General features: G+C 36.9%; 2 protein-coding genes and 1 long non-coding RNA gene across 14 annotated transcripts in view; 2 read left to right on the top strand and 1 right to left on the bottom strand.

The window, feature by feature from the left end:
• Positions 1 to 2290: 2290 nt before the first annotated feature.
• LOC126872677 (uncharacterized) lies at positions 2291 to 4288 on the top strand. 2 transcript variants are annotated; one of them, XR_007692092.1, is made up of 3 exons: positions 2291 to 3556; positions 3631 to 3702; positions 3781 to 4288. XR_007692092.1 is itself a non-coding variant. In XM_050632805.1 (2 exons), exons 1-2 carry the CDS (start codon positions 3655 to 3657, stop codon positions 4192 to 4194), a joined length of 462 nt encoding a protein of 153 aa, XP_050488762.1. In that variant the 5' UTR covers positions 2291 to 3654; the 3' UTR covers positions 4195 to 4288. The 2 variants fall into 2 exon arrangements, 1 of the variants encoding a protein (XP_050488762.1); XM_050632805.1 differs by having other exon boundaries at positions 2291 to 3702.
• A 2111-nt stretch (positions 4289 to 6399) lies between these two features.
• Positions 6400 to 18389, bottom strand: part of LOC126872672 (uncharacterized) — a 73746-nt gene continuing 61756 nt past the window's right edge. For 3 of the 10 annotated variants that reach the window (XR_007692091.1, XR_007692090.1, XR_007692085.1), the window contains one exon: positions 7299 to 7341. Coding sequence is in view for 2 of the 10 variants with exons in the window: in XM_050632799.1 (XP_050488756.1) it covers positions 7042 to 7148 (107 nt within the window). In the remaining 8 variants the exon portion in view is untranslated. The other 7 variants (XR_007692087.1, XR_007692089.1, XM_050632799.1 and 4 more) reach the window with 7 other exon arrangements.
• LOC126872688 (uncharacterized) overlaps positions 15042 to 18389 on the top strand; it is a 66105-nt gene continuing 62757 nt past the window's right edge. The window contains exons 1-3 of one of the 2 annotated variants that reach the window (XR_007692118.1): positions 15042 to 16307; positions 16382 to 16453; positions 16532 to 17778. This is a non-coding gene — a long non-coding RNA (uncharacterized LOC126872688). Of the gene's footprint in view, positions 16454 to 16531; positions 17779 to 18389 lie in introns of both variants that reach the window. The other variant, XR_007692119.1, reaches the window with a different exon arrangement.

Below are 18389 nucleotides of genomic sequence, written 5' to 3'. Positions count from 1 at the left end.
AATAGCCTTCATTTCCTTCCCGTTGGAGATATTTCGACCTTTAAGCACTCGTTGAACTCCATTTCACAGTGCTAATGCAATGCACAACCATTTAAGCGTCGAAACAATCAAAATATCTCGCAAATCGCGACGATTTCGTCGATTTTGACGAAAAATAGCCGTCATTTCCTTCCCGTTGGAGATATTTCGACGTTTAAGCACTCGTTGAACGCCATATCACAGTGCTAATGCAATGCACAACCGTTTAAGCGTCGAAGCAATCAAAATATGTCGCAAATCGCGAAGATGTCGTCGATTTTGACGAGAAATAACCGTCATTTCCTTCCCGTTGGAGATATTTCGACGTTGAAGCACTCGTTGAACTCCATTTCACAGTGCTAATGCAATGCACAACCGTTTAAGTGTCGAAACAATCAAAATATCTCGCAAATCGCGATTTTGATGAAAATTAACTGTCATTTCCTTCCCGTTGGAGATATTTCGACGTTTAAGCGCTCGTTGAACTCCATTTTACAATGCAAATGCATTGCACTACCGTTTAAGCGTCGAAACAATCAAAATAGCTCGCAAATCGCGAAGATTTCGTCGATTTTGACGAAAAATATCCTTCATTTCCTTCCCGTTGGAGATATTTCGACCTTTAAGCACTCGTTGAACTCCATTTCACAGTGCTAATGCAATGCACAACCATTTAAGCGTCGAAACAATCAAAATATCTCGCAAATCGCGACGATTTCGTCGATTTTGACGAAAAATAGCCGTCATTTCCTTCCCGTTGGAGATATTTCGACGTTTAAGCACTCGTTGAACGCCATTTCACAGTGCTAATGCAATGCACAACCGTTTAAGCGTCGAAGCAATCAAAATATCTCGCAAATCGCGAAGATTTCGTCGATTTTGACGAGAAATAACCGTCATTTCCTTCCCGTTGGAGATATTTCGACGTTGAAGCACTCGTTGAACTCCATTTCACAGTGCTAATGCAATGCACAACCGTTTAAGTGTCGAAACAATCAAAATATCTCGCAAATCGCGATTTTGATGAAAATTAACTGTCATTTCCTTCCCGTTGGAGATATTTCGACGTTTAAGCGCTCGTTGAACTCCATTTTACAATGCAAATGCATTGCACTACCGTTTTAGCGTCGAAACAATCAAAATATCTCGCAAATCGCGAAGATTTCGTCGATTTTGACGAGAAATAACCGTCATTTCCTTCCCGTTGGAGATATTTCGGCGTTTAAGCACTCGTTGCACTCCATTTCACAGTGCTAATGCAATGCACAACCGTTTAAGCGTCGAAACAATCAAAATATCTCGCAAATCGCGATTTTGATGAAAATTAACTGTCATTTCCTTCCCGTTGGAGATATTTCGACGTTTAAGCGCTCGTTGAAATCCATTTTACAGTGCAAATGCATTGCACTACCTGTTACGTATCAATTTGTTTGTTTAAATCGATCAAATCTACGGTTGGATTTTACTGAAAAATTTTTTTTTTTTTTTTTTTTTTTTTTTATAGTTGAGTTTGAGTTTTGAATTTAATCGGAAAAGAAATAAATTTAAATGATGTTATTGTGTATTTAATTCCGATTTAGGTTATTAATTAATACGGTAGTTGCTGCCACCAGAAATAGTCCAAAGACTATTTCAAAATATTTTATTTTTTATTATTTTCTTTTGCGTTTAATAGGTAGCGTTAACTGACGCTTAATGCAACTGGTAAACGAATTTCACTTTTCGGCTAACCTGCTATGCGCAGGGATACTAGCGCGGGAGAGGATTAAAGCTGGGTACAATAAATATTTTTCCTCGTCGAACGGATTTTTACTTGAATGTGATATGGGTTAGGTTATTATATATATGTAATATCGTGATATAATGTGTTTACAATGAGTGGACAATAGAGATGTTAATCAGACAGAAAAAGACGATTGTTGTTCAACCTGAACTATTCACGCCAAACGCACAGAAAACAGCGCAATCCACACTCTCTCGGCAACGCCACTCGCAACCTCTGTCTCCGCTCAGCTCGCACTCGGCTCCTCGACTAGCACTCTGCTTTTCGACTAACTCTCTGGTCGTTGCCGCATTCTGTTGTCTTTTTCCTAGGCCCACCGCACACGTGTTCTGCAGACGCTCGTGGCCAGGGTCACGTAGGTCTTTTCCACGAAACTATGCACTTGAAAAGACCGATGACACATTGATGGGCCCGACGGCGCCTCGGCTCTCGCGACATTGTTCATAGTTCGCCCGATATTTCTTAGGCCTTTCGTCCACGATACTACATATATATATTTGATTAGCTAGATATATATATTTTAGCGTTGCTGGATTAGATAGGAATGTGAGATTGTTTGTTGTTTTATATAAATTTATTTTTTCGTTTGACTTCCTCTTCTCTTTTAATTTCGCTGTTAAGACCGAAACTCAATTCATTTACCCCGATGGATTCTGTCGCCACGATTTTCTTGCCTTTTGAGTTTAGCTATCGAGGATAATTCTAACAATCCTATCTGTGTGGGACTCGTGTGATTTCGCCAGCCTTGCCCAAAGACGGGTAATAATTTACCAACAGTGGGAGGAGGAAGGCGAAGATCGATGGGTGTTCTCGATAATTGAAAACACCGTTCGCACAAGCCGACACAACGGACAACTCCTTTGTTTAAAATTTAAGCAATGTTTCTATCTTAAAAACCGTAAATGAAATCGATGATAGGAGGTTTTGATTCAATTCTCGAGGACAACGAGATTGCCAGAGAAGAAGAAAGTTTTTTAAATTTAATTTTCTTACCTTGAGGAAAAGGTGCTATCGGGTGCCATCACTCCAGCTGTCCCGGTGATCGTCGAAGGTTGTTGGGTTTATTATTTAATCTCGAATATAGTTTTCTATCAACCTTTACTTTATTAAACTATTTCGATACAAATTGAGTGACTTGCTAACTGAATTGATATCGTAATGAAGACTTAAAATTTTACTTTATTTAATCGCGACTCTCTTTTCTTTATCGAAAAACTAAAGACCCCGAAACGCAAAATACTTATACAAATTTCTAGACGCAAAGAATAATGAGCCGTAATAACAAACGATCGCAAACTAATGAACGAATAATGAACTGAAGAACGAATAAAGAATTAAAGAACGAATAATGCACGAATAAAGAACGCCGCGCTATGTTGCATCGCTTATTTATAATGCCATCCCCCACGGGGTGGTGGTCCGCTGGGGGTACGCTTCCGTGGGAATCGGGATGTTGCAGTTTGGGCTTCTTGGAATCGTACGTGACAAAATGTAAATTTCATATTTCGACTTAGTTTTTTATCAGTCCTGTGTTTCCGCTGAGCTAGCGTCTAGGAGATTTGAAGCATTCCACGCTGATCTAGTCCTTTCCGCGAGAAACTTCCACGTGCTGTACCGTGGGAATTACCGGTGTTTCTTCGGCGCGTGGAAGGGCTGGTGGCTTCAGCATCATTATCATTTTAAAGTTTGCTCGGGCAACACGCGCAACTCCGCTGCTCTCCCATAACAAAGACCTCCTCCTTCGAATTGTTTTGCGTAAGTTTGGATGTTTGCATATTAAGATTGTTTTGTGATTTTGATTGTTTTTCCCTTTTTTGCTATTTCCTTAGGCTTCGGTGATCGACGTTCGAACCATGTTTGCTGAGTCGTTTCTATCAGAGGTTCCTTTCCAGACTTCCCTGGTACGTATTTAGTCTTATTTTTAGTTCGTTTGGTTCGTCCTGTTTCGTTTTATTTAAAATATACCGTGTTGTTTCCAGCCCAAGCGAAAGAGGGATTCCGAAGAGCCCATGGGCGACTCGGGGGAACCCATCAAGCGCATGCGGCCTTGTGATGGACCACGAGTGTCGGGGAGTTTGGAGGAACTGTTTTACATTGGTGCCGAGGCTGTGTCGAAATTGGGTTTTGACGATTTAGTTACTTTCGACGAGAATTTCTTTGATGCGGAGACCGTCATATTGGAGAGGGAACCCCCTCTGGTTGAAATCGTCGATACCGAGCGTTGCGTGAAAGTTCGTTTTGCGAATGAAATTCCCGAAGAGGTTTTGGAGGCACATCATCGTCACCATGCTTCTGGGAGAAAGGGAATTTCCCCTGTTGTGCGCTATTGGTGTATGTGTGAGTTCAGCGAACTTTATCCCGGAGCTCCTTGCTTCGATTTTAATTTATTGTAGCTGCCTCAATTTTGTTGGTTCGCTGTTTTGATGTTCCTTATTATTATTAATTTTGTGTTCAATATGTGTATGTATATATATATATATATATATATATATATATATATATATATATATATATATATATATATATATATATATATATATATATATATATATATATATATATATATATATTTTAGTCTGATAGTGTTAGGTTATCTATTTTACATTTGTTAATTTTTTTAATTTTTATATTTCCCCCCTTTTATTTAAATATATATATATATATTTTTACATTTGTAGTTGCCCATAAAATTTATTAAAGAAAAGTGTTAACAATGTGTTTTCATGATTTGTTTCTCGCGCCTGACTTCCATTAATCCCTAATATTCCTGTCGCCATGACGCGTGTAAATCCAACATGGCCGCTCATAAATGTCATCAGTAAAGTTTTTAGTGACGGGTCTTTAGTTTTGTTTGATATCGAAGTAATTTTCGTCTGTCGCTCGTTTTTTCCTTATTCTACCGCAATTAGAACATTTATTTATTAATATTATTAAATAGTATAACTCGTGTGAATATACGTATATATATATATGTTTATGTTGTGTGTCACTTCAGTATAACTAATGTTTTGTAATTCTTCGATTGCATTATTTATTGTTTCGAGTAGTTTATTTTATAGAGTATTCGATAATATAAAACATATGCACTCACAGATACATATATATATATATATACGTATTTATATGCACATTTCTCTTGCCCATGTAATGTTCATACGAAATGAAATGTTAATTATTTATTTTATATTAATTTCTTTTAATAAGATAGAACACACACACGCACGCGTATATATGTATATATTTCTGGCAAAGTGATTTTCATTCAGATTCTTTAGTGATATAGTGTTGTGTATGTGGGTTAACGAATATAAAGGAGAATTAGCTACAATATTTCAACGACCGGGAGAAGATATTTTGGACTACGTAGATCGCGTCAAAGATCTCAGACTGGCGATAATGAACGGGGAAAAATGCGAGTACGGCACCGTATTTCAAGATAGGATAGATCGAGACACGAGGGAAGCTTTCGTTAAGGGGCTCCCAAACGAGGTGTATTTACGAGTAAAGATAGCAGGATACCAATCCTTGGACGATGCGTACCGCCAAGCCGTGAAAGCAACACGAGAATTAAAACAAGTGAACAATAGAATCCGATACCGACATCCGACACCTTCGGATAATTATAACCAAAACAACGTTCATCCACCATACAATAGTACCTATACTGTAAACAACCGCCAGAACTGGAGATTTGTACCGCCGTCGCGGAAACATCTAAACAACCCGGGAATAGAAGAAAATGTCAGGAAAGAAACAAGAGCAATAATTTGGGAAGAAAAATGCATAAATAAATACCTCGATAGAGATCTAAATCAAAAGAGAGATGCTGATCATTTCAACCAATCAACTTTTCAATGCAAATACCATTCCGTTGCTGTGATAAGGCATAATGTCACGTTAAATAATAAAAGGACGCACGGTGCCATAGACAGGATCATGAGTGAGAAATTTTCTGAGTTACCAAACAAGATAAATAATATTAGTGCCAAAGAACTTTCAGACGAAGCAGAAACTAGGAAATTGAACGACGAGACGACAGGCAATGCTTATCCACTGCCTAACATCACAGAGATATTGGACCCGCTGGGAAATGCGAATTGCCTCTCCACGTTCGACTTGGCAAAGATACAAAAGCAAGACTCCACGAATTTCGTGAATGTTTCAACCATAATAGGAAAAGAGATAGCAAGTGCATCTCACTCAAAAACTTCTATAAAACCAACAGAAGGAAAATAAAAGTATAGCTATTCCTAACTCCAAAACAGAATCTATAAACAAAAGGGTTTGTAACAAAAATTCAAAGAATAATTCCAAATCTACCAAAAATACTCCTAAACGTTCCTTACAAATAAATAATAATTTAATTACAATAAGCACTTCCAGTGAAACTATTCATCCTGAAAAGGTAGAGGAAAATAAAGGTGTTGTGAATAAAGTAAATAAAGAAGAAAAAGGGGTAACTAAGAAAAAGGATTCTAAACATTTTCAAGCTGAAGAAACGCAAGTCCAACGAGCTCGAAGAAATCAAAAGGGAGAAAATAGGGAATCACCAGTCGAAGATATATATAAAAACTTGAATAAATACGCTAGCCATTAGATTATAATTGGATTAAAAATACTTTATTGGTTACTACATCTAATATTTGACGTAGGTAACATAGTAGGTAGTGCTGATCTTATGATTCCCCCAGGAAAATATAGATGGTATCACACTATACTATATACAAAACATTTTTGGGTTAATATGGCTGCGGCACTTTCAAAAATTTGTATCTTGAATGCTATTAGCAAGCAATTGGATAATTGGATCGATGTCAGTAAACCTGCGTCCTGGCGCAAAATAAAAACTAAAATGAAGGAAAGGAACAAAATTCTCCCCGCACGAATTAGTTTCGGACATCTAGCCAAAGAACCTATTGGTGAAGTAACAATCGAAGAGAACACGGAACCAACATGCGCAGAATATCTCAAAGATCTGTTCAATAAAATTAACACTGTACAACGAATGGCAAAAGAAAATTTGATAAAATCCAAACTAAGATCAAAGGAATATTACGACCGACGAATCAACCCTCAAGATTTTAAAATAGGAGATTCGATATATCTACTAAAAGAACCTAGTAAGGAAAATTCTCCCATCAATATATTAGACGACACAAAGTGCTAGAAATCTTGCAGAACAAAACGTCAAGATTGAAGTAAAAGGGATTCCGCGAACGGTGCACTTAAACAAGCTAAAACTAGCGCATAATCGAAATAAACAATGAATAAAGTGATTTCAGTGGGCAACGTAGTGCAGTAGTGTATGTTGTAGTGCTGTTCGTCGAATAATACAGATATCGAACATCTAAAAGAAAAAAAAAAGAAAATTATTATGTGTACTCCAATTATTGTTTGAATATACAACGTGTTGATTCAATAAATAATTAAAAGAGTGGAAGTGAAAGTTACCTTGTGAACAAGTAATCATCACACGAGAAGGTTTACGTGCAAAATAGGTTATGGATCTCTGTTTGCGGAACACCATGTACGACAGCCAGCTGAAAATAAATGAACAAATTAACTTCAATTGCCTTAATGCAAAATACAACATTACTAAACCTTATAACAATACTGTGGAAGCATGGCGCTGTTCGTTGAACAACACAGATAGCGGAAACCTGAAAAGAAAAGAAGTTTATTACGAGTGCTCCCATTACTGTTTGAATGTAAAACGTGTTAGTTCAACGAATAACTAAAACAGTGAAAGTGCAACTCACCTCGTGAACAATTAATCACCATACAAGGAAGTGTACATACATGAATTTTGAAGATTAACAAGAAGAAATAAAGTAGCTGATAAGTGTAGAAAGTGGTTAGAAAATAATTAAGATAGATTAATTGAAAGTAAAAGGATATTTTATTATGTATTAATCTACGTAGTATTGTTATATGATTATATCTAACATGTAGAAGCGGATTTTGTAATGCACAATAGCGGTCGCACACACAATGCATTATACACATATTAAATTAAATAAACTAAACAGTACCTTTATGGCCACAGATATAAGACGATTGAAGATAACCGTAGTAAGTATCCAAGGCATATCGAAGAATCAGATGATGTTGTGGGAATGATCTAGGTAAGTGATGCAGCATCGAAAGAGTAGAATCTGAAGAATTACAGACAATGTTAATCTAACAAATAGATTTTAATGACTAATAAGGAAACTAATTCATATCATACACAAAATAATAACAAGTAGCAAGTACAAGCAATAATAAATTAATAGGGAAAATAAGAAAGGTCAATAAACACAGGAATAGGTTAGAAATTAATCAAGATAGACTAACTAAATATTAACAACATGACCGAACTCGGTGCAAAAGAATAAAGTTACGCTACACAAAATATCTGGTAACACAATACACAAAAAACATTAACTAAATTAAACAAGACTTATATAAATGCAAGTCGTGTATAATCAAAACAATGACTATTGAAATTCGGTAACAACACAATCCATGCTATCACATTTAAGTAACACACGGTATTGACACACACAATATCATAATACACAAAACAATATTACAGAAACACTACTAAATAAAAATTATAGTAATTAACAATGAATTAGCTATTTCAACAACACGCTACTGTTGACATTAAACCAACGATACACGCAAGCGAACATGTTGAAAAATTCGTCGCGCGTACCCCACATACGCACCTCATCACAAATAATAGCCAATACAATGTCATACAGCATCATAATAGCAATGTTAGGTACTAATAAAAAAAAAAAAAAAAAAAAAAAAAAAAAAAAAAAAAAAAGGAGAGAGTTAAGGCAAATATATATAGTAAATAACAACTAACATAATCATAACATATTATATATATTATACTATATACAGAGATACAGTATTCATACAAGGAACAGGTCCGAATGAAACATATATAAAAAAAAAAAAAAAAAAAATATATATATATATAATATATATATATATTAACTATTTTAGTATGTGTGTTAACACAAAAGTGTGTGTATTTGAGGTTATGTGTCAATCATTTGATTTCATATATATACATATATATCTTGTAGTGTGACAACATAGTATTGAAGGTTTTGTTTCTAGATTATTGTGCGTTTAGTGTGTGTTTACATATTTGTGTTTGATGATAGAATTTCTGTATGCGATTACTCAGGTCGTTGCGGTGTTAATTACTTTGAGCGTTTGGGCTATCGACAGGTTGTCGCTTAGTCCCAAGTGTTGCGTTGTGTATTCTATTTCTTTTGTAGATTATTAATAGTAGTTTTAGTTTAGAAAATAGATTATTTATATGTTTATATAGAGACGTGCATGTTTCATAATGTAGTTCTTATTTTATAATGCTTTACCGGCATGTAGGCTAGTTTTAAGTATGTATTTTAGATTGTAGAATGCACATAGATTAGTAGTAGTTTAGAATATAGATTTTTATATGTTTGTATAGAGACATGCATGTTTCGTAGCGTAGTTCTTATTTTATAACTCTTTACCGGAACGTAGGCTAGTTTTAAGTATGTATCTTAGATTATCGATTTGAATCAATAATGTAGAATGTGCACACATTAATAGTGGTTTAGAATATAGATTATATATATATTTATATATAGACATGCATGTTTCGTAACGTAGTTCTTATTTTATAACTCTTTACCGGAACGTAGGCTAGTTTTAAGTATGTATCTGTTTAATAGAATGCGCACACATATATATATGTTTCTGACAATGTAACTTTTATTTCTTTAATAATACAATATTGTATGTTTTATGTATTCGTTAGACTATTAGTTTTTAACTTTGTATATACTTATATTTCATAAATTGATAATATTGTATTTATTGCATAGTATTATAAGCGCTAACTCTAATATTTACTAATTTATTACATGCCTAGCATATATGTTTATACTTGTATGTAACTCTCCAAGTTGATTGATTAAAATATATTTATATATACTTGTATTTCTGGCGTTTCAATTATTTCCCCTTTTGTAGTTATTCTTATTTTATGATTTATTTGTTTGGTTCGTAACTCGTTCAATCCGTTAGCTGGTTTTATTTATTTTATTTTACACTGGTTGCATTTATTAGTCGCCCTTGTTTTGTTAATCCTTCCTTTAGTTTCGTAGCGCCGTGTGTTCGTTTGTGCATTCAAATCCTTATTCGCGCGTTTTGTATAGAATGGTTTTCTTGTTCTTGTTACGGCGCGTGCGGAGCGCGGGACGTGACAAAAATAGCTCGCAAATCGCGAAGATTTCGTCGATTTTGACGAAAACTAACTGTCATTTCCTTCCCGTTGGAGATATTTCGACGTTTAAGCGCTCGTTGAACTCCATTTTACACTGCAAACGCAATGCACTACCGTTTAACAGTCGAAACAATCAAAATAGCTCGCAAATCGCGAAGATTTCGTCGATTTTGACGAAAAATAGCCTTCATTTCCTTCCCGTTGGAGATATTTCGACCTTTAAGCACTCGTTGAACTCCATTTCACTGTGCTATTGCAATGCACAACCATTTAAGCGTCGAAACAATCAAAATATCTCGCAAATCGCGAAGATTTCGTCGATTTTGACGAAAAATAGCCTTCATTTCCTTCCCGTTGGATATATTTCGACCTTTAAGCACTCGTTGAACTCCATTTCACAGTGCTAATGCAATGCACAACCGTTTAAGCGTCGAAACAATCAAAATATCTCGCAAATCGCGATTTTGATGAAAATTAACTGTCATTTCCTTCCCGTTGGAGATATTTCGACGTTTAAGCGCTCGTTGAACTCCATTTTACAGTGCAAATGCATTGCTCTACCGTTTAAGCGTCGAAACAATCAAAGTAGCTCACAAATCGCGAAGATTTCGTCGATTTTGACGAAAAATAGCCGTCATTTCCATCCCGTTGGAGATATTTCGACGTTTAAGCACTCGTTGAAGTCCATTTCACAGTGCTAATGCAATGCACAAACGTTTAAGCGTCGAAACAATCAAAATATCTCGCAAATCGCGATTTTGATGAAAATTAACTGTCATTTCCTTCCCGTTGGAGATATTTTGACGTTTAAGCGCTCGTTGAACTCCATTTTACAGTGCAAATGCATTGCACAACCGTTTAAGAGTCGAAACAATCAAAATAGCTCGCAAATCGCGAAGATTTCGTCGATTTTGACGAAAAATAGCCGTCATTTCCTTCCCGTTGGAGATATTTCGACGTTTAAGCACTCGTTGAACTCCATTTCACAGTGCTAATGCAATGCACAACCGTTTAAGCGTCGAAACAATCAAAATATATCGCATATCGCGATTTTGACGAAAAATAGCCGCCATTTCCTGCCCGTTGGAAATATTACGACGTTTAAGCGCTCGTTGAACTCCATTTCACAGTGCTAATGCAATGCACAACCGTTTAAGCGTAGAAACAATCATAATATCTCGCAAATCGCGAAGATTTCGTCGATTTTGACGAAAAATAGCCTTCATTTCCTTCCCGTTGGAGATATTTCGACCTTTAAGCACTCGTTGAACTCCATCTCACAGTGCTAATGCAATGCACAACCGTTTAAGCGTCGAAACAATCAAAATATCTCGCAAATCGCGATTTTGATGAAAATTAACTGTCATTTCCTTCCCGTTGGAGATATTTCGACGTTTAAGCACTCACTGAACTCCATTTCACAGTGCTAATGTAATGCATAACCAATTAAGCGTCGAAACAATCAAAATATCTCGCAAATCGCGATTTTGATGAAAATTAACTGTCATTTCCTTCCCGTTGGAGATATTTCGACGTTTAAGCGCTCGTTGAACACCATTTTACAGTGCAAATGCATTGCTCTACCGTTTAAGCGTCGAAACAATCAAAATAGCTCACAAATCGCGAAGATTTCGTCGACTTTGACGAAAAATAGCCGTCATTTCCATCCCGTTGGAGATATTTCGACGTTTAAGCACTCGTTGAAGTCCATTTCACAGTGCTAATGCAATGCACAACCGTTTAGGCTTCGAAACAATCAAAATATCTCGCAAATCGCGATTTTGATGAAAATTAACTGTCATTTCCTTCCCGTTGGAGATATTTTGACGTTTAAGCGCTCGTTGAACTCCATTTTACAGTGCAAATGCATTGCACAACCGTTTAACAGTCGAAACAATCAAAATAGCTCGCAAATCGAGAAGATTTCGTCGATTTTGACGAAAAATAGCCGTCATTTCCTTCCCGTTGGAGATATTTCGACGTTTAAGCACCCGTTGAACTCCATTTCACAGTGCAAATGCAATGCACAACCGTTTAAGCGTCGAAACAATCAAAATATATCGCATATCGCGATTTTGACGAAAAATTGACGCCATTTCCTGCCCGTTGGAAATATTTCGACGTTTAAGCGCTCGTTGAACTCCATTTCACAGTGCTAATGCAATGCACAACCGTTTAAGCGTCGAAACAATCATAATATCTCGCAAATCGCGAAGATTTCGTCGATTTTGACGAAAAATAGCCTTCATTTCCTTCCCGTTGGAGATATTTCGACCTTTAAGCACTCGTTGAACTCCATTTCACAGTGCTAATGCAATGCACAACCGTTTAAGCGTCGAAACAATCAAAATATCTCGCAAATCGCGATTTTGATGAAAATTAACTGTCATTTCCTTCCCGTTGGAGATATTTCGACGTTTATGCGCTCATTGAACTCTATTTTACAGTGCAAATGCATTGCACAACCGTTTAAGCGTCGAAACAATCATAATATCTCGCAAATCGCGAAGATTTCGTCGATTTTGACGAAAAATAGCCTTCATTTCCTTCCCGTTGGAGATATTTCGACCTTTAAGCACTCGTTGAACTCCATTTCACTGTGCTATTGCAATGCACAACCATTTAAGCGTCGAAACAATCAAAATATCTCGCAAATCGCGAAGATTTCGTCGATTTTGGCGAAAAATAGCCTTCATTTCCTTCCCGTTGGATATATTTCGACCTTTAAGCACTCGTTGAACTCCATTTCACAGTGCTAATGCAATGCACAACCGTTTAAGCGTCGAAACAATCAAAATATCTCGCAAATCGCGATTTTGATGAAAATTAACTGTCATTTCCTTCCCGTTGGAGATATTTCGACGTTTAAGCGCTCGTTGAACTCCATTTTACAGTGCAAATGCATTGCACAACCGTTTAAGAGTCGAAACAATAAAAATAGCTCGCAAATCGCGAAGATTTCGTCGATTTTGACGAAAAATAGCCGTCATTTCCTTCCCGTTGGAGATATTTCGACGTTTAAGCACTCGTTGAACTCCATTTCACAGTGCTAATGCAATGCACAACCGTTTAAGCGTCGAAACAATCAAAATATCTCGCAAATCGCGATTTTGATGAAAATTAACTGTCATTTCCTTCCCGTTGGAGATATTTCGACGTTTAAGCGCTCGTTGAACTCCATTTTACAATGCAAATGCATTGCACTACCGTTTAAGCGTCGAAACAATCAAAATAGCTCGCAAATCGCGAAGATTTCGTCGATTTTGACGAAAAATATCCTTCATTTCCTTCCCGTTGGAGATATTTCGACCTTTAAGCACTCGTTGAACTCCATTTCACAGTGCTAATGCAATGCACAACCATTTAAGCGTCGAAACAATCAAAATATCTCGCAAATCGCGACGATTTCGTCGATTTTGACGAAAAATAGCCGTCATTTCCTTCCCGTTGGAGATATTTCGACGTTTAAGCACTCGTTGAACGCCATTTCACAGTGCTAATGCAATGCACAACCGTTTAAGCGTCGAAGCAATCAAAATATCTCGCAAATCGCGAAGATTTCGTCGATTTTGACGAGAAATAACCGTCATTTCCTTCCCGTTGGAGATATTTCGACGTTGAAGCACTCGTTGAACTCCATTTCACAGTGCTAATGCAATGCACAACCGTTTAAGTGTCGAAACAATCAAAATATCTCGCAAATCGCGATTTTGATGAAAATTAACTGTCATTTCCTTCCCGTTGGAGATATTTCGACGTTTAAGCGCTCGTTGAACTCCATTTTACAATGCAAATGCATTGCACTACCGTTTTAGCGTCGAAACAATCAAAATATCTCGCAAATCGCGAAGATTTCGTCGATTTTGACGAGAAATAACCGTCATTTCCTTCCCGTTGGAGATATTTCGGCGTTTAAGCACTCGTTGCACTCCATTTCACAGTGCTAATGCAATGCACAACCGTTTAAGCGTCGAAACAATCAAAATATCTCGCAAATCGCGATTTTGATGAAAATTAACTGTCATTTCCTTCCCGTTGGAGATATTTCGACGTTTAAGCGCTCGTTGAAATCCATTTTACAGTGCAAATGCATTGCACTACCTGTTACGTATCAATTTGTTTGTTTAAATCGATCAAATCTACGGTTGGATTTTACTGAAAAATTTTTTTTTTTTTTTTTTTTTTTTTTTATAGTTGAGTTTGAGTTTTGAATTTAATCGGAAAAGAAATAAATTTAAATGATGTTATTGTGTATTTAATTCCGATTTAGGTTATTAATTAATACGGTAGTTGCTGCCACCAGAAATAGTCCAAAGACTATTTCAAAATATTTTATTTTTTATTATTTTCTTTTGCGTTTAATAGGTAGCGTTAACTGACGCTTAATGCAACTGGTAAACGAATTTCACTTTTCGGCTAACCTGCTATGCGCAGGGATACTAGCGCGGGAGAGGATTAAAGCTGGGTACAATAAATATTTTTCCTCGTCGAACGGATTTTTACTTGAATGTGATATGGGTTAGGTTATTATATATATGTAATATCGTGATATAATGTGTTTACAATGAGTGGACAATAGAGATGTTAATCAGACAGAAAAAGACGATTGTTGTTCAACCTGAACTATTCACGCCAAACGCACAGAAAACAGCGCAATCCACACTCTCTCGGCAACGCCACTCGCAACCTCTGTCTCCGCTCAGCTCGCACTCGGCTCCTCGACTAGCACTCTGCTTTTCGACTAACTCTCTGGTCGTTGCCGCATTCTGTTGTCTTTTTCCTAGGCCCACCGCACACGTGTTCTGCAGACGCTCGTGGCCAGGGTCACGTAGGTCTTTTCCACGAAACTATGCACTTGAAAAGACCGATGACACATTGATGGGCCCGACGGCGCCTCGGCTCTCGCGACATTGTTCATAGTTCGCCCGATATTTCTTAGGCCTTTCGTCCACGATACTACATATATATATTTGATTAGCTAGATATATATATTTTAGCGTTGCTGGATTAGATAGGAATGTGAGATTGTTTGTTGTTTTATATAAATTTATTTTTTCGTTTGACTTCCTCTTCTCTTTTAATTTCGCTGTTAAGACCGAAACTCAATTCATTTACCCCGATGGATTCTGTCGCCACGATTTTCTTGCCTTTTGAGTTTAGCTATCGAGGATAATTCTAACAATCCTATCTGTGTGGGACTCGTGTGATTTCGCCAGCCTTGCCCAAAGACGGGTAATAATTTACCAACAGTGGGAGGAGGAAGGCGAAGATCGATGGGTGTTCTCGATAATTGAAAACACCGTTCGCACAAGCCGACACAACGGACAACTCCTTTGTTTAAAATTTAAGCAATGTTTCTATCTTAAAAACCGTAAATGAAATCGATGATAGGAGGTTTTGATTCAATTCTCGAGGACAACGAGATTGCCAGAGAAGAAGAAAGTTTTTTAAATTTAATTTTCTTACCTTGAGGAAAAGGTGCTATCGGGTGCCATCACTCCAGCTGTCCCGGTGATCGTCGAAGGTTGTTGGGTTTATTATTTAATCTCGAATATAGTTTTCTATCAACCTTTACTTTATTAAACTATTTCGATACAAATTGAGTGACTTGCTAACTGAATTGATATCGTAATGAAGACTTAAAATTTTACTTTATTTAATCGCGACTCTCTTTTCTTTATCGAAAAACTAAAGACCCCGAAACGCAAAATACTTATACAAATTTCTAGACGCAAAGAATAATGAGCCGTAATAACAAACGATCGCAAACTAATGAACGAATAATGAACTGAAGAACGAATAAAGAATTAAAGAACGAATAATGCACGAATAAAGAACGCCGCGCTATGTTGCATCGCTTATTTATAATGCCATCCCCCACGGGGTGGTGGTCCGCTGGGGGTACGCTTCCGTGGGAATCGGGATGTTGCAGTTTGGGCTTCTTGGAATCGTACGTGACAAAATGTAAATTTCATATTTCGACTTAGTTTTTTATCAGTCCTGTGTTTCCGCTGAGCTAGCGTCTAGGAGATTTGAAGCATTCCACGCTGATCTAGTCCTTTCCGCGAGAAACTTCCACGTGCTGTACCGTGGGAATTACCGGTGTTTCTTCGGCGCGTGGAAGGGCTGGTGGCTTCAGCATCATTATCATTTTAAAGTTTGCTCGGGCAACACGCGCAACTCCGCTGCTCTCCCATAACAAAGACCTCCTCCTTCGAATTGTTTTGCGTAAGTTTGGATGTTTGCATATTAAGATTGTTTTGTGATTTTGATTGTTTTTCCCTTTTTTGCTATTTCCTTAGGCTTCGGTGATCGACGTTCGAACCATGTTTGCTGAGTCGTTTCTATCAGAGGTTCCTTTCCAGACTTCCCTGGTACGTATTTAGTCTTATTTTTAGTTCGTTTGGTTCGTCCTGTTTCGTTTTATTTAAAATATACCGTGTTGTTTCCAGCCCAAGCGAAAGAGGGATTCCGAAGAGCCCATGGGCGACTCGGGGGAACCCATCAAGCGCATGCGGCCTTGTGATGGACCACGAGTGTCGGGGAGTTTGGAGGAACTGTTTTACATTGGTGCCGAGGCTGTGTCGAAATTGGGTTTTGACGATTTAGTTACTTTCGACGAGAATTTCTTTGATGCGGAGACCGTCATATTGGAGAGGGAACCCCCTCTGGTTGAAATCGTCGATACCGAGCGTTGCGTGAAAGTTCGTTTTGCGAATGAAATTCCCGAAGAGGTTTTGGAGGCACATCATCGTCACCATGCTTCTGGGAGAAAGGGAATTTCCCCTGTTGTGCGCTATTGGTGTATGTGTGAGTTCAGCGAACTTTATCCCGGAGCTCCTTGCTTCGATTTTAATTTATTGTAGCTGCCTCAATTTTGTTGGTTCGCTGTTTTGATGTTCCTTATTATTATTAATTTTGTGTTCAATATGTGTATGTATATATATATATATATATATATATATATATATATATATATATATATTTTAGTCTGATAGTGTTAGGTTATCTATTTTACATTTGTTAATTTTTTTAATTTTTATATTTCCCCCCTTTTATTTAAATATATATATATATATTTTTACATTTGTAGTTGCCCATAAAATTTATTAAAGAAAAGTGTTAACAATGTGTTTTCATGATTTGTTTCTCGCGCCTGACTTCCATTAATCCCTAATATTCCTGTCGCCATGACGCGTGTAAATCCAACATGGCCGCTCATAAATGTCATCAGTAAAGTTTTTAGTGACGGGTCTTTAGTTTTGTTTGATATCGAAGTAATTTTCGTCTGTCGCTCGTTTTTTCCTTATTCTACCGCAATTAGAACATTTATTTATTAATATTATTAAATAGTATAACTCGTGTGAATATACGTATATATATATATGTTTATGTTGTGTGTCACTTCAGTATAACTAATGTTTTGTAATTCTTCGATTGCATTATTTATTGTTTCGAGTAGTTTATTTTATAGAGTATTCGATAATATAAAACATATGCACTCACAGATACATATATATATATATATACGTATTTATATGCACATTTCTCTTGCCCATGTAATGTTCATACGAAATGAAATGTTAATTATTTATTTTATATTAATTTCTTTTAATAAGATAGAACACACACACGCACGCGTATATATGTATATATTTCTGGCAAAGTGATTTTCATTCAGATTCTTTAGTGATATAGTGTTGTGTATGTGGGTTAACGAATATAAAGGAGAATTAGCTACAATATTTCAACGACCGGGAGAAGATATTTTGGACTACGTAGATCGCGTCAAAGATCTCAGACTGGCGATAATGAACGGGGAAAAATGCGAGTACGGCACCGTATTTCAAGATAGGATAGATCGAGACACGAGGGAAGCTTTCGTTAAGGGGCTCCCAAACGAGGTGTATTTACGAGTAAAGATAGCAGGATACCAATCCTTGGACGATGCGTACCGCCAAGCCGTGAAAGCAACACGAGAATTAAAACAAGTGAACAATAGAATCCGATACCGACATCCGACACCTTCGGATAATTATAACCAAAACAACGTTCATCCACCATACAATAGTACCTATACTGTAAACAACCGCCAGAACTGGAGATTTGTACCGCCGTCGCGGAAACATCTAAACAACCCGGGAATAGAAGAAAATGTCAGGAAAGAAACAAGAGCAATAATTTGGGAAGAAAAATGCATAAATAAATACCTCGATAGAGATCTAAATCAAAAGAGAGATGCTGATCATTTCAACCAATCAACTTTTCAATGCAAATACCATTCCGTTGCTGTGATAAGGCATAATGTCA

The sequence above is a fragment of the Bombus huntii genome, chromosome 13 (genome assembly GCF_024542735.1).
Source record: "Bombus huntii isolate Logan2020A chromosome 13, iyBomHunt1.1, whole genome shotgun sequence".
Lineage (NCBI taxonomy): Eukaryota > Metazoa > Arthropoda > Insecta > Hymenoptera > Apidae > Bombus > Bombus huntii.
The sequence above is the reverse complement of the archived record's forward strand: the minus strand, read 5'-3'. Positions and strand labels throughout refer to the sequence as shown.